At 38.5% G+C, this 20,832-nt stretch overlaps 3 protein-coding genes, 1 long non-coding RNA gene and 1 pseudogene across 6 annotated transcripts; 2 read left to right on the forward strand and 3 right to left on the reverse strand.

Moving 5' to 3' along the window:
* Positions 1 to 919: 919 nt before the first annotated feature.
* Positions 920 to 5,293, reverse strand: LOC103333510 (protein STABILIZED1 pseudogene; annotated as a pseudogene). The gene is made up of 2 exons (XR_514215.3): positions 3,240 to 5,293; positions 920 to 1,491 (listed from the first exon to the last, which is right to left on the reverse strand). The product of XR_514215.3 is annotated as a protein STABILIZED1 pseudogene (transcript).
* Positions 5,294 to 5,482: 189 nt separating this feature from the next.
* LOC148917546 (uncharacterized) lies at positions 5,483 to 8,364 on the forward strand. The gene is made up of 2 exons (XR_016127530.1): positions 5,483 to 6,867; positions 7,901 to 8,364. It is a non-coding gene; the product is annotated as an uncharacterized LOC148917546 (long non-coding RNA).
* Positions 8,365 to 9,105: 741 nt separating this feature from the next.
* On the reverse strand, positions 9,106 to 11,533 carry LOC103333509 (laccase-15-like). The gene is made up of 5 exons (XM_089053718.1): positions 11,364 to 11,533; positions 11,015 to 11,166; positions 10,688 to 10,932; positions 9,533 to 10,606; positions 9,106 to 9,438 (listed from the first exon to the last, which is right to left on the reverse strand). The coding sequence occupies exons 1-5, from the start codon at positions 11,454 to 11,456 to the stop codon at positions 9,308 to 9,310; spliced, it is 1,695 nt and encodes a 564-aa protein (XP_088909844.1). The 5' UTR covers positions 11,457 to 11,533; the 3' UTR covers positions 9,106 to 9,307.
* A 2,383-nt stretch (positions 11,534 to 13,916) lies between these two features.
* Positions 13,917 to 17,874, reverse strand: LOC103333507 (ERAD-associated E3 ubiquitin-protein ligase HRD1B-like). Of its 2 annotated transcripts, none has more exons than XM_008236354.2 (8): positions 17,784 to 17,874; positions 16,880 to 17,425; positions 16,176 to 16,352; positions 15,651 to 15,800; positions 15,345 to 15,553; positions 14,854 to 14,992; positions 14,392 to 14,650; positions 13,917 to 14,287 (listed from the first exon to the last, which is right to left on the reverse strand). In XM_008236354.2, exons 2-8 carry the CDS (start codon positions 17,410 to 17,412, stop codon positions 14,123 to 14,125), a joined length of 1,632 nt encoding a protein of 543 aa, XP_008234576.2. In that variant the 5' UTR covers positions 17,413 to 17,425; positions 17,784 to 17,874; the 3' UTR covers positions 13,917 to 14,122. The 2 variants fall into 2 exon arrangements, with proteins under 2 accessions (XP_008234576.2, XP_088909845.1); XM_089053719.1 differs by lacking the exon at positions 17,784 to 17,874 and adding an exon at positions 17,501 to 17,525.
* A 198-nt stretch (positions 17,875 to 18,072) lies between these two features.
* LOC103333506 (NADH:ubiquinone oxidoreductase, 17.2kDa subunit) lies at positions 18,073 to 20,790 on the forward strand. Its single transcript, XM_008236353.3, has 5 exons — positions 18,073 to 18,231; positions 19,007 to 19,033; positions 19,746 to 19,834; positions 20,250 to 20,359; positions 20,445 to 20,790. Exons 1-5 carry the CDS (start codon positions 18,143 to 18,145, stop codon positions 20,598 to 20,600), a joined length of 471 nt encoding a protein of 156 aa, XP_008234575.1. The 5' UTR covers positions 18,073 to 18,142; the 3' UTR covers positions 20,601 to 20,790.
* Positions 20,791 to 20,832: the final 42 nt, after the last annotated feature.

The following is a 20,832-nucleotide window of genomic DNA, read 5'->3' on the forward strand; positions in this document are numbered from 1 at the left end:
TAGCCGCAGCAAATGAACCAGGTCCAGGCTCATCTTTCCTATGTTGATGGTAGGAGACATGAACAGCACACGACAAGACGCGCTCATCATGTTTCCATCATTCTATTCCTACAACAGAATTGTCTCTATTCCTACGCGCTCATCATGTCAGATTGATATCATCCGACGCCATTTGATTTCCACATCAATAGTTGTACATCCAATAAACCCATTTCCATATTTCGATTTCTCCCACAACTTTATGATATCCATTTAAACGCAAAGCACTCAAATGTTAATCCAAGTGTTCAAATGGACATTATGAAGGTGTGGGAGAAATCGAATTTTGGGAATGGGGTCGATTGATGTCTATTTGCAAGGATGGCAATGTGGCGTACAATCATGATATCGTTTCAGCGAGAAAGAAAAGACAATACGTCTTCTTGGTGTAATTGCAGTGAAGCATGGAATACAATCTGATAGATTGGACATGTAAGCAAGGAAGGAAATGGTATGTTGTCGAGCGGGAATGATAGCATCTAAGGTACAACTCATGAACGTATCTCCGCATATAAGATGCATGGACTAATGATAATGAGGTGATAGTCCTAGACTCCTAGTCGTACCCGTTAAAATGCCAATTGCATGAAGTTATTTTCTGTGTTTCCTTTAAAATGTGATTGAATGAAGGTTAAGGCTGTCCTTTTATGAGGTAGTTATCCGTTTAAACATACAATATTGAATTCATCGACATAAAATAGTTATCTTTAGGAAAGAGTGATAAATATATATGTATATGTATATGCGAAAAGGTTTCTAGTATGAGAAATGACAGAGGCGGACATTGAGCTGGTAAAATTGTGTTTGTGTATGAGAGCGTGAGTGTGCGTTTATGTTTGTATTTTTTCTTCTCGTCCTGCTTCTATTTTATATGGGAAACTGGAAAACAACTAAATATCAATATCTACAACACAAATATATATATATATATATATATATATATATCCTGGGCATTCCAAAGTGTAGTATAATGTTAGGCAAGGAAGGACTGCATTACATGGCCCAATTTATTGTCATCCCATGAACATATATACGGCCAGACAGAGCTTTATAGAAATTATTAGCATGGAGGCCTTCCTGGTGGCGGAGCTAAAATTTGGGCTCCTAGACCCTTTCCATTTTTCACAATGAACTTCACATCCATGCCCCATGACATATGCCGATCCAGATGACAGTGCATAAACCAAACCCCCATGATCAACCAAAAAGTAATTGACATCACATGATCAGCATCATTCATCATAACTTGATTAATTCTGAAGTTAAGCAGAGGAACGTCTTCTTGCACTGCCAGTTGTTTGGAAAGAAAGCTTGCAGCCAGTTTTTTTAACTTACGTCAGTTTGTATGATGCTGTTACTTTTTACTCACATCTGATTGAAGCTTTGATCTATTGTAATAGGTTCTGTGGGCATTTTCGATATATCTTGAAGCTGTAGCAATCTTACCTATTACTGCAAAGGTCAAGAAACATTGATAACTAAACTGGAAACTACGTTTTCCTTCTTGGGTATGTTCCATTTCTCCTGAGGCATTAACAAAAAATCAAGACATGCATGTATGTAAAACGATGTTGAAAAAATAAGAAATTAAGCATTCAATGTTCTTCTAAGTGACTGCTTCAAGGAAGAAAAAAGGAGGGAGCAAGTGCATTTGGTCATATACTGAGCCTAACCCTTGACCTCGCAATAAGAAAACTAGAGTTGAGATTCAACGCCGCGTAAAAGGAAGAAACGCGGAAGGAGCGGACGTAAATCCTTTTCTTCAACACATCATCGAGCCCTCTAAACCAAAATTTCACTTATATGTTGAAGGAAGGAAGGATTAAATGGAAAGGATGTTGCTTCTCATACTAGGCCATCTCTTCCACAAACTCTCTTGGTTGACCTTAGCTTCATATTTTTTGTTGGCAGCACTATCCGAAGTCAACAACTCCAAGCCCCCCTGCCAAAAAGAATGTGCGGGAATCTCACAGCACCCTACCCGATTCGGTATTGGGAAAGGATAATGTTCCATGGGAGTGTATTGGTTTGACATAATAAACTGCATCAGCTCCTATATCCCGCCAAAGTCATTCTAAGGAAAAAGTAATATTATTGAGGTGGGGCAGCTTTCTCCATCCTAGTACACGTAAATAACTTGGTTGCTTATAGCTGCAATACCATTAAAATAGGAAGAATATTATTAATGTTGTTGTACTTTAGTCCTACTGGCTACTGCTCCTCATATTGCTGCAATGAATTTGAGTACTATGAGACAATCTCTGACACTGCAAACAAGTTCACAGTCTTACTCATACACATGAGTTGTTGTGAGTGACTACTTTGGTTTTATGAGAGGGTCAACTAAGGTGCACAGTGAATGGGTTAAGGTATGTAACATGATGACCACTATGACTCATCATCACAGGTGGTCTTCTGGTGGTAGTGGCTGTTGCAATAATTACATTCCCAAAGCCATTAATAAGTCTGTTGTGCTTGAGGCAGGGATTCTAGGAAACATAACTTTGTGGTTTATCATGGGCCAACCAGGTACAGGCTGATCTTTCCTATGTTGATGGTAGGAGATATCAGCAGCACACGACAGGGCAGGATGTGCTCATCAAGTTTCCACAATTCTAATTTCTATTCCTACACAAGAATTGTCTCTATTTGCCTAAACTATATCCAATCCAAGTACTCCCAGAATCCACACAAGTACAAAACTGGAATACCATATGAAAATCAAAATTGGTAAAGGTTCTCCTGACACACTATATATCCATCTATCTATCTATTGGACATATTATGAAAGTCAGTCTATCTATCTATCTTTTGACACTCATCATTACGAAATTTCAAAGACAACCTAGGAATATAATTACCACAGGAAAAAGGAGAAGTGGCTGAGGAGGTTACATCCCACAACATATCAAAGTCTTTCCGGGCCCTGCACATCTCACCCTAAGTAAGTAAGTCATCTGCCCTAGAGTATAATTGATAAGTGCTATGCTCCCTTCAACATTTACACTTAATTAAATGTAACCTTGCATGTCTTGGCTCTTGTTTCTCATGTCTTTTGTTTGTGATCTCCGGAATTTATTTCAGTGTGAAGAAGCATAAGTTTATTAAGTTAAAATCCATGGAGAGGAGGCACAACAATTTTCACAACCGAGGAGCTAGAGATGGCTAGATTTGTATTGAAAACAATGAACACAACTGACCTTTCCATTGCGTCTTGCATTAGTGTAAGGAACGCTGCCTATGGAGAACAATGATTTTCCAAAATCCTGCCCTCTTACTGTGATGTCTCAGACTACCTGCTTCAGCTAATCTCCGGCGAGGAATTCAAGTTTCCTCTCGGAGTTGAAAAGCACAGGCATGAGGAAGGAATTAGATAGATATTATGATATCAAAAGGAACGAATATAGATGGGGGAGTATGGGAAATACAAAGAGCTAAAGGAAAACACATAATAACACCCAGCTCAAAACTGAATATGTAAAAAATGACATATATAGGAACAACAAGTAATTAATAAGTCAAGCCAAGCCTCATCACCGAACCATCCAAAGGCAATTGGCAATAAAAAATGAAATTGAGAAAAGCTCATAAGTAAATAGAGTACCATATAAATAGGATGCCCACAAGTGAAACTACTGGTAAAGGTCCAATTTTGGAGAACATTTTAGAAGAAATATAACCTGGAAAAAGGAGAAGCCCGGAGAACGGACAACTAGAGTCTATCAGTTTGGGGCTCCTGCCTTGCCTGCTGCGAGCTCTCTTCCTTGCTGAGTACCGCCACCACTTGATGCAAGATAGCTTCAGTTGGTTGGTGAGAGTTGTGCAGGGCCTTGGACATAGGTTGCCATTTTTCACCATGCTTCGGTTGTGAAGCAATGCATCTTTGCAAAACATTCTTCTGGTTCTCATCAGTCCCATGCTGAAGTTCAAATTTGAAGTATAAATCCCAGAAATCCCCAATATCTGGGGCAATTGTGACGGCCCTGTCGAGCCAAGTCCTAGCTCTCTTAACCTTACTGTGATGCTAGAATAACTTGGCCACAGCAGCAATGACATGGGGATCGTAATCACATTTCCTGAGGGCATCCATAACCTTGGCCATCCATTGAGAAGGGGGTAGGGGTACCACACTCTCAATATATGCTGCCCACAAGATACCACTATTGGGACACTCATGCAAAGCCCTCGCCATCAAAATATCAGCTTCCTTGTTATTACCATGCCTCAATTCAGTTCGAGTTGCAGCAAGCCACAGTTGAGGGTTGTGAGGATTTTTATTGCTGGCTAGCGTGAGGTGCACGAGCACTAGTCACCCCATTCAAATTCTCTTCAAGATTAACAAGAGAAAGCCAGAGCGGTATAGAATTAGGGCACTGCTTCAGGCCCAAGTCATAAGCCTCCTTAGCTTTTTCCCAACGATCAAGCCGTTCCTCTAGCTGTCCAAGCATCAACCACAATTTAAAGAACGAAGAAAATTTATTCAACCCTTCATCAAGCAATTTCCTCTCCTCTTCAACATTCCCTAATCCTCTCTCAACAATTGCTGATTTCATCCATACTCTCTCTGTGCCTCCCCCCTTTCTCGGGCTTCGAGACAAGTTCATGCTCTGCCTTGCATTTGCATTCTCCTCTCTTCCTCCTCCTCATTCGATTTCGCGGCAGTGGCGAGCTCAACCACCGCCTTCCACAGCAGAACGGAATCAGGAATCTGTTGCAATCCTCTACTCAAAACCCTGCTCTTATTCGAGTCATCATGCTCCAAATTTGCAGCCTGCATCCACAGCTTCACCAAATTGGGTATCAACTTCAATCCATGGGCAATCACAACCTTACCTGCTTCAATCCTCGCATTCGCAATCGCAATCCTACACGCCTCCAACCACACATCCACACTATTTGGGCACTCCTCACATCCTTTCTGAATCAATTGCCTCGCTGCCTCCACTTCCCCAGCGTCCTCCTCCAACCTCGCAGATGCAATCCAACAAAGTGGCTGCTTAGGGTTCCTCTCCGTTAAACTCTTCATCAACCGTCTACCGTTCTTTATCGCATCCCTTTTTACCTCCTCCATACTACCAGTAAGATCGATTACCCTGACCCGACACAATATCGGAGTATGAATTTCAATGACAAAGCCACCGTCTCTATCTTTATCTCGTACTCTTTAAAAAACCACCGACGACCGAACAAGACGGCAATTCCTTAGGAAACAGGAAAATTGACTCTTGCGTGTGTGCTTCTTGTGTCTCTGTTTTTTCTTCTCGTAGTGTATTTATAGGCGGCTCTCAACTAGTGTTTTTCCTTTTCTGAAAAAGGAATTCTTTTTTTCCTTTCCGACTTCTGTTTTATTTTATATATGTTTGAAAAAGACACCTAAAAATATAATTTGGGAAAAATTCTTTCTACGAACGGCGCCGTTTTGCTTTGTAAAACCTAAAACTTCAGAGACAGGCAGACGGTGTCGTTGATGGAAAGAGCAAGAAACTCTAAATCAAGAAGGTTTACAGCAGGAAGAAGAACAAGAGGACGATTTGGAGTAATTGGAGGTTAAGTGAAATTTCTCTTCTGGACAGCAACGATATCTTCATACTCCACTAGCCTGCCAATAGCCATGAGCTGAACCCATTCGATTTCTATCTCTATACTGGTGAATTTGGGATTAGATTTTTTCCATACCTGCTGATGTCAATTTCCATTTGACCACTTGAATTCTTGATAGAATCCCTCAACAAATTTTTAACCATCCACACATGTGCATCCAGGTTTTCCACGGCTCCCAAAATTTCATTCTTTTTCAATCTAACACTAAAAACACACCAGATTTCTCTGTTACTATTGCAGCAACATCCAGATTTCCATACTGGGTGAATTTGGGATTCGATTTCTATGTTGCTGCAATAGTAACAGAGAAATCTGGTGTGTTTTTAGTGTTAGATTGAAAAAGAATGAAATTTTGGGAGCCGTGAAAAACCTGGATTCACATGTGGATGGTTAAAAATTTGTTGAGGAATTCTATCAAGAATTCAAGTGGTCAAATGGAAATTGACATCAGCCAGGTATGGAAAAAATCTAATCCCAAATTCACCAGTATAGAGATAGAAATCGAATGGGTTCAGCTCATGGCTATTGGCAGGCTAGTGGAGTATGAAGATATCGTTGCTGTGTATGTTTCTCTGGCTGCGGTTGAGGCAGAAGTGGTTGCCCTACGCAATGCAATATCTCTCAGTCAAAGGAAATCAGGACGTCATTGTAGTGTGGTTAGCTGGTTGAACACAAATGCTAATGATAGCAGCAATTAGTCTGCTATGGAGTATCAATTTTCACGCACTTCGACTGTGGCGCCTGATTTCACACAGCCTTTGTCATTTATTTTATTGGATCCCAAAGAATGAACAAATCACAGAAGGTTTGTCAGCTTTTTTAACAGGGCAAGAAAACAACGATATGGTTGTTTCTGCCAGGATGATACGACTCTACAAGCTTGCCTGTTCGGAAATTGAAGAAGATATAAAAGAAAGTCCTATGAAGAACACCTTTTCAACTACCACAATAGTAGATGCAATAAGTAAGGTGCTTGATGGATTCTTCCATCTCATATTGCGGCTTGAGGCGCTGGCCTGGTGAGCTCTCCCCTATTGTTGGTATCGAAAACTATCCATCATCACGTGTCTTCTTTGGAAGTTTTTCACGACATATGTGAAAAGGATGCCACCAATTTGCAGTCAAAGGTAGAACAAGTGAGGGACATATTTTCACTAGAAGAAGATGTCTTGAGTTTTGTAGGACTCAATATGGAACTCCACATGGAAGATGAATGGAGAGAATGAGGTGATATCCCTAAAACTCCTAGCCGTACTCGTTAAAATGTTAATTGCATAAAGTTATTTTCTGCTTTTACTTTCATTGCAATTGAGTGAATGTTAATTAAGACTTTCCTTACATAATGTAGTTATGGTTTTGAATATACAATTTGAATTTCATTGACATAAAACTCTTTTTGGAAAGAGGGACACAAATATGACATAAAACTCTTTTTATAACGTGTATCAGTGAAGAGGTTTCCATTGCTAATAGATTTACATATCCAGGAGTGGTATTCATTGTTGAGATGGATTCATTTGTTGAGAATTAAAACTGATATGGAATACTAGTGGGAAGACCAGGAAATACAGGACATTAAGAGGTAGCATGATAGAAACCAGAAGTAGACAAATAATATGGAAGGAAACAACTATGGCGGCATAAAGAAGAGTTCAGGTTGTATTGGAAACTAAGAAAATTTAGGGTGTGCAGACGACGGGGAAAAGTTCTAAAATTGGGGTAAGTATGGTGGATGATGGAGGAAGATGCCTGTTTAAGGAATACCTGCAAGATATCCTTAAATAAGTGGTTTTCTTTTCCAATAATGCAACAGATATCAAAGGGTAGTCCTCATCTCCAGGATATTATACAGATAGGTAGTTTTGAGGATAGTTTTGAGGATTTGATTTAGTAATATCTAGCAAACCAACCATAAGCTTTAGATCCTATGCATCACCGTGTTCATTGCGCAAGCCTCATGAAGGCTCAGGCTCAGACTCATGAAGCCTCATGTATTTGTGGCTGGATTAGCTGCTGTTCATTGTATAGAGTTGTCCATCATAGACTTTTTATAATTTTTGGATTTTTCTAGAAGACTTTTGGTTTAATTCCAGCAGGAGTTTTCCAGAAGACTCTTGGATTTCTCCGGCAATCTATTTAGTGTTTTTTTTAGACTCTTGGATTTTCTATGCCTGTTACCTGTTATGAGTCCATACCTTTAGAATTTGGTTTTGATTTTCTCACCCGATTACTATGTAACTTCTGTTTCTTTCTTCAACAGTGAACAACAAGAGAAGAGGCTGCATTCCAAAAGCAACTACAGCAATTACAAGACAAAGAAGCAATGAGTCTCACATTTTAACTGAGCTGCAGCGATTGAAATTCAGTTTGTCCATTCTATGAGAACTGAATATAGTAGATAGTCACTTTTCCATTCTAAGCTGTTTCTTTTCTCTTACACAACAACATCTTATTCCTCAGGTTGTGAAATTTCACACAAATTCTGAAACTTTGTCATTTAGATGCTTAAGATGCAACTACATTGGTGAAAATTACAATTTACAAATAGAAGCTGATATGAACAGGAAATTGATACTTGCGAAACTTGATCCGTCTACAGCAGCAGATGGCAGATAGCTGATGGCTCAGTCAATCCCTTTGTTGACTGTGTATTAAGCTCAAATGCACATCAGGTCAAGTCCTTTGACACTATTTCTTATTGAAAAAGCAACTTATATTTGAAAAGCCCTTCTTTTAATAGAGGATCAAATTCCTCAGTCTTGATCAGTCGGGATTCTTTGTTGACAGTAGAATAATTTCATATCAAGCAAACCATTGTATTCTGTTCTCAGAGACTGGTGTGTTACCTTGAAGTTTTTATGTCCGGCTTTCAGGTATCCTCAAGGGCAGAGAGTCCAGCTTGAGGCCTTAATCAAGAAAAAGCACTGCTAAATGGTCGCAAACTTCACCTTTAACTTTTCTTATAAAAGAAAAAAAAAACGACTTTTAACTTTTTGGGGGTTAAAAAAAAAAAAGGTTAAGGTCCATTGCCATTGAGAAAAATGCTCACGAAATGATAAAATGAAAAGGGAGGAAAGAGTGTACCACAAATATAAGATGTAGCTGCAGTCCTTCTGGAAGTTCACTTTCTACAACTGGAAAACAACTTAACTCTATCAATATCTACAACACAAATTTGATTATATCAAGCATGGATTTGGACAGATGAATATTTATTGGGGGGTAACTTTCATGTTTTTTTGGAGGTTCAAGGGGATTAGCTTGCCAAAAACTCTGTCCAATAAACAGTGGCCAATGTGGTTGGCATGGCAGCTTTCTTTCTTTCTTTTCCCGTCTTGTTGGTGTTGACTTTATGAAGCTATGTTGCTTGGGGTTTTTCCCCCCAACGCACCAAAAATAAAAAAAAGTACGTTCGTTGATGTGCAGTTTAACCCATTGGGACCAATCTTTCAAAATAATTGATTTTGCAGACATTTGCAGGTCTAGCCAGCAAATAATAATCTCACTTATTTTGGAACATGTAAATTATAATACAAGACCGACCAGCTAAATTTTTATAACATATATATCCTGGCCAGTCCAAAGAGTAGTACAATGATAGCAAATTAAAGCAAGGACTACGTTCCCAATTTATTGCCATGAACATACAGCCAGAGCTTTGTAGCAATTAGCATGGAGGCATTCCTGGTGGCGGAGGTAAAATTTGGGCTCCTAGACCCTTTCCATTTTTCACAATGAACGTCACGTCCATGCCCCATGTCATATGCCTATCCAGATGGCAGTGCATAAACCAAACTCCTGTGCTCAACAAAAAAATCATTGACATCACATGATCAGCATCATTCATTATAACTTGATTAATTCGGAAGTTAACCAAACCAGAGAGTCTTACCAGGATTGTTTGCCTTGAATCTAATGGTAGTCCAGCCATTTACAGGGACAGCGATGGTGTTTAGAAGAGGAGGGTCAACAAGATTATATGTCAAAGGGTCCTTATCCTCGTCAAAATTCCCAAGTCCCCATCCAACAACATAGAAACTGAATCCATGGATATGCATTGGGTGGTCATCCCCTGCAACCAAATTTGTCCCCTGAAACACAATCTCCACGGTCGCGTTGTACTTCAGTATCTTCACTTCCGTCCCCAGCTTCGGGGTCTGTAAGTACAATGGCAAGACCTGAGCCGTAAAATTAAACAACAAGGGCGGGAAATTCGGAAATCGAGTTCCAAATACCCCATTGATATGGTAATAGTAAGCCTGCAATATGTCAATGCTGGGGTTGACAAAGCTAATGTTGTTGACGCTAGCAGCCAGACGTGTCCCATTAGGCCCTGCACATGAATTATTTAGGCATGGTAGTGTGTTGATAGAAAGTGTGTAAAACAATGGAGTTGTTATCTTGCGCGGCACATCAATGGGGTGGTTTTTATCAGCTAGACTTCTGAGACTACCAGTAAAATGAACCGATGCTTTGGTGTCGTTATGGTAATAAGGAAGATTAGGCAAGGAAGGGGTTGAAGTTGAGGTATAATTTCCATTGTATTGTAGCATGGCGGTGGTGGTCGTGTTGTCATAAACAACAGCTCCACCAACGTAGGCTTTAGCAGCAATGTAATAGTGGTTGGGGCTCTGGTCAGCAGTGAACAAGAGGTCAATGGTTTGGCCGGGTGATATTGTGACATAATCTGATGAAAATGGCTTGGTGTAGCTAGCATCTGAGCCCACAACCGTGACCTTGTGATTGGCAATCGAGAAAAACAGAATCTCTTGCATAGCTGAATTGATTAGCCTTAGCAGGTAGGTCTTCCCGTAATCAACCATCAGCTTGAATGTGTCTGGTTTTGAGCAAGGATAAAGATCGCCAGGTTGACCATTGATGAGGAAAGCACTGGAAATGTTAGGTTCCCCTCCATTTTGAATAGTTTCATTATAAAGCTGTCCAATATCTTCCTTCCACCACTCCCCTACAATTTTCAAGTCAATTTGTTGAACATGTATATATCAATAACATTATATTATTGTCGCATTAATTTTGCATTACGTACCTAAGATGATTGGAAATTCTGCATGAGGCTTGGGGAAAGGGTAAGTGGCTCCTCTGTTGGGGTAGATGACTATAGCGCCGTGGACGGTGGCTCGATCCCAGTCACTGTGAGCATGCCACCATAAGGTGCCTTCTTCAGAGGAAAACATGATAGTTTGGGTAAAGCTGCCTCCTGGTTGGATTGGGCACTGCGTGATATAAGCAGGACCGTCCGACCATGGATTCCTTAGTTGCTTAACTCCATGCCTGAAATATTGAAATCCTTAAATTTTAACTTTATATATCACAAGTCACAATGACATAAAAATAATAATAAAAAGAATATTACCAGTGGATGGTAATGTTACGATTGCCCTTGTTATAGACATCGACGATGATAGTATCTCCCATGCGAGCATACAGTGTTGGTCCAGGAAACTGGCCGTTTACAGTCAGTATGTTCTTTGTGCTACAGAGTCTTCTGTATGGAGTTTCTTCCACCTACAATGTTTACAAAGATATCCAACCAGAAGATATCCTTCATTAGTTTTGTTCAAGCTCTGAATAAATCAACATGATCATATATATACATAACCATGCATGCATGCAATTGACACACACACACACCAATATAAAATATCAGAGGAGAGTTAATTAATCACTTAGTAATTAAGATGATATAAGAGTATACTAATTACCACAAAAGTGTAACGAGGCCAAGCTTGGCAATGGAAGATGCCAACACACAACAACGTCAAGCCTAAAAGTTGCAAGCTAATTAAAATCTTCATGGCCAACTTTCTTTCTCTTCTAGCTAGTGATGAGAGTACTTGATATTTTTTCTATGACTGCTAAGCTAAAGCTAACTGATGCAGTTCAGATGAGTTCAATATATATATATATAGAGAGAGAGAGAGAGAGATAAACACGAGAGGCAACAAACAATTAGACGTCAGACCAAAAAAAACAAACAAACAATTAGACGTAATCGAAAATTTGCTGGTGAAGTTACCCTAAAGCGTTTCAGTGATTGCAAGTTGTAACTTGCACAATTTCGCTTTGAATTGAATTTAAGGCTAAGCTAGTTTGCTCTTGGCTAGCTTCTTTATTGGTATTAACATGTTTAGTGAGCAGTCCTGATCTCTTGGACTATAGGGGTCCAAGAGATTTGTGGTCACTCACATTGGCTGTAAATTCAACGGTTCACTCACTCTTGCACTCCCTAACCTTCCTTCTTATATATTCTCATTCATTCTAGTCACAGATGAATGAATTTTCCATTGATCATCAATTAATCTTAGATATTATAATCATTATAACAACTAATTAATCTTGGATTATAATCATCATCAATTAATAAGCGAGACACATTTACCAGTTCAATATGTATAGGGGAATGCTAGCAACCTTCTCTCTAACCTTCTCCTTTGGACCTTCTCCCTTTTCCTCATGACATGTGTCACTTTCCTTCACTTAAAACGATGTAACTAATGCATCAAACAAACCAACATTTGTTTTCCGAGTTTACCCTTATTAAATGTTTTGTCATTCAATTTGTTCAAAAATAATTGTACAACTCTCTTACCATATGTAAACAATTAAATAATAAAAAATGTCAGTTAAAAAAATGTCTATCTTTTTCAGAGATAAAAATTCTATTTTTTTAAACACAAAAGAATGACCTAAAAATACACTCAATAGAAAGATCACATTTTTATACAAAAAAAAGACTTCCTTCAAAAGGAAGTTCATTAATTGCATTTTTTTATACTACTAAATAAAGTTAAAGAGAATTTTCAGTGACAACTATATATATATATATATATATATAACCCCAAATAATCAGATTCCATAGGAAGTTCATAGTTTTATTTATATTTTTTTATATCCCTTGCTGCCTTTGGAGTTTGATTATTTGAAAAAAAAAATTCCTAAAATTCTGGCATACCAAATTTTAGATTAAACCAATGTCTCTCCTTACTTCCTTTGGAATCTTTCAGGCAACAAAAAATAAAAGTAACGTTTTTTCTTATTTAATTTTTAAGTCTTATTTGAATGTCTCATTGCCTTTAGAGTTTTTTTTTTAATAAAAAAAAACGTTTTTTCTTAATTAATTTTTAACAAGGTGGTAAGAAGTTTGTAAATTTTTTTTTTTGAATAAATTAAAGAAAACAGTAAAATCAATATATTTAATAAGGGTAAAATTGGAAAACTAATGATGGCTTGTTTGATGCATTAATTACATTATTTTAAGTGTAAGGAAATGGACACATGTCATTAAGAAAGTAGAGAAGGTCAAAAGAGAAGGTTGAAAAGAAGGTTCTAGCATTAAAGTATGTATATATGCCTGCAGGCTGCAGCCATTCTATATATAAATATTGAATTCATGGCCCCACCCACCCCACCCCACCCCACCCGACCCCACCCCACCCCCTCTAAATATTAATTAATTAATGTTAACTGTATTTTAATGCCTGAGTTGAGACATCATTACGGTGCGTAACACTTTTAGGAAACCAGTAACAATCAATAGATTTATACCTGCTACTACATCACTTGCACGATTTACTTTGCTTTCACTTTTGTATTTCTGGTGCTTAATGGATAAAATATCCTAGTACGACCTGATAACGAAATTTGATTTTCGAACAAGCAAAACCAAACAGTTTGGTTTTAGCCTCTGCATAATATTAATAGCATGTGAATCTTTAGGAGAAAGAATGAAAGAAAGAAAGAAATGTGTGGTAAATCAGAAAAAATACGTATTAAACAGGAGGTCGCGTCTCCATTCACGACCATCACATCACACGTGATAAGATAATGATAAAGCTCTAGTCCAATGAATTCTTCTGAATTTGGGATCCCTCAAGGACAAACAACAACAACACGGTCAGTGTTGCGGGTTATTGGCTTAGGTAATCAACCAAAACACACACCACCCCACCACTTTGGTCCAATGGCTGTGAGATCAACATCTTCCACAATAAGGTCAAAGGAACTCACTAGTCCCACCTTGGTGGCCACCGCGGCTCTTGCATCTTGGTCTTATACGTGTGAATTAGTAACACAACATAATTTAACTGTTTCCTAGAACACAACATATTAGTTTGATTTAAGGTTCTTATTTCAGTGTTCTAGAACACAACCATTTCCTAACACACAGTTGCATTCAACAGTCATTGGTTTGTCACTGACTCACTAGAAAGATGTTCCTCCGTCTGCCCTGTTTAGATTAGAAATTAGACAGGCCCTCCCGAGTTGAATCAGTGCATCGCTTTGCATAATCAAATTTTAGCATTGTTAATGTTCACATAGAAAAAAAAAAAAAAAAAAAAGGAAGAAGAAGGAGTAACTTATACAATATCGCTCAAACTCCAGTTATTATCCCTACCTATTTTTCTTATCCCTTGTATCCACATATAACATATTGCGTCTTAAAATATACATTAAGTTATGCCTATGAATCAATCTCTTCAAGCTCCACATGACGTCCACAATCTGAAACAGACGAGGACGAAGATTCGACATTCTTTCCTTTGCCATCCAAAGATGCTGATGGCCCCGTGTCCATGCTTTCCTTCGGTTTTGGCTTCTGTAAAGTTTGGAATTGATTCTGCAGGATCTGTGGAAGAAAAGTAGTTATTCAGCGACCACAGGATCACAGATTCACAGCATAAGTGATTATCTTCCTTCAAATTATGTTTCGCAACAAACAATCAATAGTACCTCAATCTGGTGTTGGAGAAATTTTTTCTGGGCCTCCAGTTGAGAAGCTGTTATATTCGGATCGCCACCCAACCTCTCCTCATAGGCCACATCAGGAACCTCAAATGGGACAAACATGTAATGTGGAAATTGAGGGGAGGACAAGTTTGAAGGTCCACCAGGGGTTGCAAGCTGTGAGTGCGATACTCCACTAGATTCAGTGTTAGCGGAGTCAGCCATTTGTCTTTGAACCTGAGGAAGTGCCACATATCCAGGAGACCTGCATACAACAGGATATTTTGTAAGGCTCTGCTTTGCAGCATTCTTTGCAGTGCCACATATCCAAAGTATATACACATGCACTCTAACAGGCATGCAAATACCTAAAACATAGGGGCAAACTAAAATGCCAAGGGGACGATAAGAGCACTCAACAATAAATAAATAAAAAGCAAACAGTTCACTAGGATAAAGGTGCCGTACCATACTAGTCTGTTTGCAGATGGATATACATGAGACTTCTCATAAATCGATGCAGCAGCAGCAGCAGCTCGGAGTCTGGCTTCATGTTGACTGAGATTATCACCAGCAACTCCACCACCTTGAGCTGTTGTGCCTGTCCCTGTTCCCAATTAAAATCATAATCACCTCACCAACATTTTATAATGAATGAATGAACCACCATGTCTTACTAAAAGTCCCATTTGAAAACAAAAGAGCGACCATGAAACATGAAACATGAAACCACCAGTACTAAAACTACTAAAGCCACAAATTCTACATCCGACTGGCAGTTTATTGGTGCCTTCATTTTTCTCTTCCTTTAGTAATGATCCTTCATGCATGAAGTAAAAGGAAATGTATGTTTAAAAGGTACAAAGTTCTGAAAGATCCCCTAACACCAAATATCAGACCTTATGGTTGTCACACACCAACTAAAAGCTACACACAAACTGCAAATCTCAGAAGTTTACCCTGTTGATGAGCATCGGACCGTGATCCCCTATGTCCTCCAGCTGTACCTGCCCCATTTTCAGGAGGTACAACTAGGGCTCTGCAAGTAGGACAGGTATGCTGTCGCTCTAGCCATGATCGCAGGCAAGGCACATGAAAAAGGTGTCCGCATAATAGTTTCTTGGCTGTTGTCATCTCTTCACGGCAAATGATGCAAGTTGCGTCACTTCTGCATATCCATCATAAAGAACTAAGACTCTAACATGCAGAATTAGAAGTTAACATAAAATAAAACACTTGAAGCTAATAAGAGGCTTTACACTTACGCATTAAGCTCTTCAGGCGTAGCATCTGGGAATCGATCATTCATGTTCGAAGTGAGCTTTCTATAACGAACGTAATCAGCAACGCGAATCTTAAAGTTCCTAAATGTTTCATAGAGCTCACGTATTAAGTGCAATGGCACACCATAGTACCTGGGATGGGACAAAACTCGATGTCAATAAAGATAGAACAACTTCAACTTATGCAAGTCAACAAGAAAATATGTTGATTACCACAATTCCGACAAGCTTAAAACTTAAATTGGGTAGGATGTGGGCCCACTATTGTCTCATATTCTAACATCTAGTCTCACATGTGGGTCTCTCTCCACCACTAGGGAACCAAACATGATGAATACAACACAGATTGAGCCAAACACGTTCTCAAAAGTTTAAGCTATCATGAAGTGGGCCAATATCACTTTTGTCCTCAAAGGGGTGCATAAGTGACTTATGTGTGTTATATTTAGCAAAAAATTTGTGTACATAAGTGACTTATTTAAAACTCAAGATAAACAGGATACTCACATGAAAATCACAAGAAAGAAGCACAGATACATGGATAAGTGGAGCAAGTCCCGAATAAGTTCCAAGTAAAATGTGTAGACAGGCTTCCTCTCCCATTGTCCCTCCATAAGCATGTCACTAACATAGAAAACATATTTCACAAATGTTGACACCGTCGTTGTCGCTAGTATCATGTACCTGAGATACAAAAGGATAGACATTTTAAAATAAGAAACACTGACGAATGCATAAATTGATAACTATATCCAAATCTTTTTCAATAACTAATACACAGTTACTTATCCATATGATTTGCAACGGAAATAAATCATGAATGAGACAAGTCAACAGTACACGAATGTTAATATCCAAGGCTTTCCCTGTAATCCTATCACAACTCTTAATTCTCCCCTATTGCCCATCGTTACTGGGACATACATACTTTGTTCAACCCACCATCATATCAGTCACCCTACCAACCACTTTATGCAACGAGATTACTGGCTACTTCCAAGCCTAAGTTAAAACTGTAAGCATAAGAAGAAACTAATATCCTTACATAGTAGAGTTGCTCCAGCCATTTCCAATATACTGAAGTCAAATGCAATATTAACTATTACATAAAAAGATGCCTAATGATTTCAATTAAATCAAATAATGACTAGCGTGTTCTAAACATGAATAAAAAGAATCAGAAGTAAGAAGCATTAAGATGGATCACTTACTCAAATGAAAAGAAGAGGGAAACCGAAGCCTTTTGTGTCTTTATCAAATTGCTAATTGAACTGTACAAAAAGAGACTATCTACAACAAGCAAGAATCCCAAAAAGGAGACAATCCGAACATGAGACAGCATGGGCACGGATGGGGTAGTCTCAATGTATTCAACCCTCTTCTGAGCCAACCAATGCAAAGCCTTGATCAACAGCAGAGCTGTGACCATAGCAAGAAAGGAGACTGAGAAGTCCTGCCTGAAAATAGTAATAGCAAAGAGGATCTCCATTACTTCCCTCCATGACTGCTCATTAAGCCTCTCCACCTCGGCTTCTCGGAGTGATCCAAGGAAGAGCTTTTTAGTTAATTGCCACATAGTACACATAATGACCAGACCCATGTTGAGAAGCAGCACCAAACTGATCTTGGAGGTTGATAAAAAAACCATGGCCGGGTAAAACTGGCCTCTACTGCTGAATGCATGATAAATAATCGCTAGAGTTGCTACCAAGCTAATCCCCGCATAGGTTTGCAGCCTCATCATTTTCCTCAACGTGCTGTTACACCACAACAATTGATAAGCTTCTCATCCAGTTTCCAAAAAGATATAGATTTAAGAATGTTAATAATACCATCGATTCGAGACCTAGAATTCAAATAAAACCCAAAATTATAAAGCTTCACTCTTCTCATTCAGTTTCTCAGCAGCCAAACAGACTCCCGATGAACCAAGAGTTTTAGTTACTGAAAACAATGAAATCATTTATCCTAAGGAAGCAAAAGAAAAGAAAGATCCTAATGAGATGAGCCATAAACAAACATCAAAAATCGGAAATTTGAAATCGAATTTTCTGAACTGAATATTATTTTCATCTAAACAAATGAAAAGTCATAAAATTTGAAACAACCGAGTACCTCTGAGAAGCTCGCTCTGTTGAAATTTCGGGCTCCCTGTTCCTTCCTCCCTCCCTCCCTCCCGGCTTAGGTTTCTTTTATTTTCTGAGAGACCAATAAGAAAAAGAAAACAAAAATGATGTAGCTCTATCCAATGAGGAAGTTCCACGTGTAAGAAAAGTCCAAATACCCGACCGCAGTTTGTACCGACCCAACCAAGGATAAATCCAAGCCCATCAAACTTGTTCATGATACGGGCTGAGACTGAGATCATATTAAAAGCCTGGCCCATCTTTCCAATCTCATGTCGTGGGCTTGTTGTGGCCCTATCTGCTGAAAATAAGAGAGAGCAAGAGAGAGAGAGAGAACGAACGAGCGATATGGCGACGGTGGTGAAGAGCGTTGTGAAGGCGATCAGAGAGAGAGGTCTCCGCACCTTCTTAAAGGAGCTAAAGGAAGATGGCTACGCGTATGTTCTCTCTCTCTCTCTCTCTATCTTTCCTTTTTAATTGGATTTTCTTTTGTTAATGCAATGCTTTTGGGATGTCAAAGATCTAATTTTTTCTTCTTGGCTGTATGTGTTTGGATGCCAAGAACATATTTTTTTCTTCTGTTTTTCTCATCATAACTAGTATGCCTGAATCCGATTTATCCTCTTTGATACCTGAGAAATGGAAGACAAATCAAAGTGGGATGGCAGTAATGAGACTTTGAATTCGACATTTTTTTCTTTTTTTTTTCTTTCTACATTTCTCTTAGCGACCAAACGCAGACCAAATGTACAAATTGTTTCCTAGAAGGTTAATTTTATTTTTTTTTGGTTTCCGAGAATTCTTAGGAAAATAATCAAAATAGTGGGAAAATTATGAATTTAGCTTACTATTGGCGAAAGAATTATCTGCAAAACAATATTTTTGGAAAGCACTTTCGAATAGCTAAGCGGGTTCTGATTATTTGGTCTGTTATCTGATGTAAATCTGTTGGTTTGGTAGGATTAGGAAAATGTAGGAAAGAAAACAACTTAAAGGCTAAACTTTTTTCATAAAACTTACTGTTCGGCACTCAGGGATGATACCTTTTGTTTCAATTATTGCTGGCATGGTTGGATTCTGGAGCACTTTCTGATATATGGCTTCCCTACGATGTCTTTTTGTAGTTGTTTGAATCGCTCTTAAATTGATATTTTTCTTTGGGACTATATCTCTATACTGTGTTGACTGTTTATACTGTTTCAAATCTTGCAGAAACTGCATTTTCGATGGAAACCTTCTGTAAGTCATATTATTTCCCTTATTCGTGAAATGTTGTTACTTAGTATGTTTAACAAAGAAGCATAAGTTTATTTTTACATGATATTTAGATTTTAGTTCTTTTTAAAAAGGTTTTGAGAAAGTCATGTTTGTGAAACTATCCCAGGTTCTGTGCCTATTCAACAAACTATCCCATGCTTGTTAAAGTTTAACCTTACATTGAAATTCTACAGAGAATTATATGGCATGTTATTCAAAGGAGACCATAAAACATTGAATTGTCACTGGTAGGCTAGTTGGAACTTGGAAGCCCCGAAAGGATTTCTCCCATCTAAGGAAGGCCATCCCAATTTGCATTGGAATGAGGGATTACTTTTGCTTCCTTGGGTGTTGGAATATTTTAGTCATATTTGTGTCTTTGAGGGTGGTTCGACGTTCTCAATGGCTATTTATTGGGATGTAATGTTCGGATTCTGTAGAAGTGCAAGTGAAGTTAAAGGACCTTGACTAAAACTTTCAGGGTTTATTTTGATTTTGTAAAAGAAAAGCTTTTAGGATTTATTTAGAACACAATTCTAAGAAAATGTTGGAGAAGAGTACAAAGTGAGGGGTTCATCTGTTGCTGCCTTGACCTGAGCGGTTTCTTTATATTTTATTTTCAAAGGTATTATATGCATATAACATCAGTATTTATCTTTAGCATATCTAACAAATTTTTGTTTGATTGCTTTAGGCAAACTAAAATCCACAACATTGGGGCAAGGCTTGTAGGTGTTGATAAAATTGGCAACAAATATTATGAGAAGCTTGACACTCAATATGGTCAGTGTTTCTTCATTTCCCCCCTTCTGATGCTTTTCTTACTATGGCAATAAGAATATTGATTCTTTACTGCATTGCATTGGATTTGTGACATTGTCATCTCTTCGCATTTCCAAGCACAGGCCATGATCAAATCGTGAAATAATCCTTGGTAGATTTGATCTTATGGATCTTGTCAAATCCTTATTCCTCTTTTTAAAAAGAGTGAAGAGATGCTTTTATTTTCCTGGGAAGTGATGCCTTGGTACATCAGAGTTCACCACATCCACATGTGTTTAGATTAGAGTGGTTTAGTAAATGGCCCATTTTTCCCTCTTTGATGCACTAGGAAGTTCTTCAAAGTATTCCATCGCTTTAAGGTTATTGTGGTATATACATGCTCAGAGCTTACTGATTCAGTTGAGGGATTTTACAGGAAGACACAGGTGGGTTGAATATGCAGAGAAGGGTCGCTACAACGCTTCTCAAGTACCACCAGAATGGCATGGTTGGCTGCACTACATAACTGATCGTACAGGGGATGAGGCAAGTCATGCTTCCATATTATTTGATGACTTATGCTGTGAAAAACATGTTGCATGTAGCTAACAAATAAGTGAACTGGTTGCAGCTTCTGATGCTAAGACCAAAGAGGTATGGCATTGAACACAAAGAAAATTTCACTGGTGAGGGTGATGAGTTTATATACCATTCCAAAGGGCACAGCCTGAATCCAGGCCAGAGAGACTGGACCAGGTACCAACCGTGGCAACCAACCAAGCCTTGAGTTATTATCACGGCACATTCGTGGTCAAACTTGAAAGAAATCTTACAGTATTCTGGTCTGTATTCGATTAATAAAACGGCTTGTACTTTGTGTTAGCTGTGAATCTTTTGTAATGTTTGCTGCTGTATGGAAATGACACTGTTAAACTTGATAGTTCAATGAATGAATGCTCTTTGTTATTGTGTGATTAGTTGGGCAAATATGAGTTCTATCCCGTGCCACACAATGCGTG

This window comes from Prunus mume, linkage group LG5 (assembly GCF_029339155.1).
Source record: "Prunus mume cultivar Tortuosa linkage group LG5, ASM2933915v1, whole genome shotgun sequence".
NCBI classification, from domain to species: Eukaryota; Viridiplantae; Streptophyta; class Magnoliopsida; order Rosales; family Rosaceae; genus Prunus; species Prunus mume.

Coding starts and splice junctions, on each gene's coding strand:
- LOC103333509 (XM_089053718.1), bottom strand. CDS start 11,456: ATGAAGATTTTAATTAGCTTGCAACTTTTAGGCTTGACGTTGTTGTGT. Junction 10,607..10,687: donor AGAATTTCCAATCATCTTAG/GTACGTAATGCA, acceptor TGAAAATTGTAG/GGGAGTGGTGGAAGGAAGAT. Junction 9,439..9,532: donor ATTCAAGGCAAACAATCCTG/GTAAGACTCTCT, acceptor TGTTGAGCACAG/GAGTTTGGTTTATGCACTGC.
- LOC103333506 (XM_008236353.3), top strand. CDS start 18,143: ATGGCGACGGTGGTGAAGAGCGTTGTGAAGGCGATCAGAGAGAGAGGT. Junction 19,034..19,745: donor ATTTTCGATGGAAACCTTCT/GTAAGTCATATT, acceptor TGATTGCTTTAG/GCAAACTAAAATCCACAACA. Junction 19,835..20,249: donor GAAGCTTGACACTCAATATG/GTCAGTGTTTCT, acceptor GGGATTTTACAG/GAAGACACAGGTGGGTTGAA.
- LOC103333507 (XM_008236354.2), bottom strand. CDS start 17,412: ATGATGAGGCTGCAAACCTATGCGGGGATTAGCTTGGTAGCAACTCTA. Junction 14,651..14,853: donor TCTGCAAACAGACTAGTATG/GTACGGCACCTT, acceptor TGTTGTATGCAG/GTCTCCTGGATATGTGGCAC. Junction 14,288..14,391: donor TTCTCCAACACCAGATTGAG/GTACTATTGATT, acceptor TTTCTTCCACAG/ATCCTGCAGAATCAATTCCA.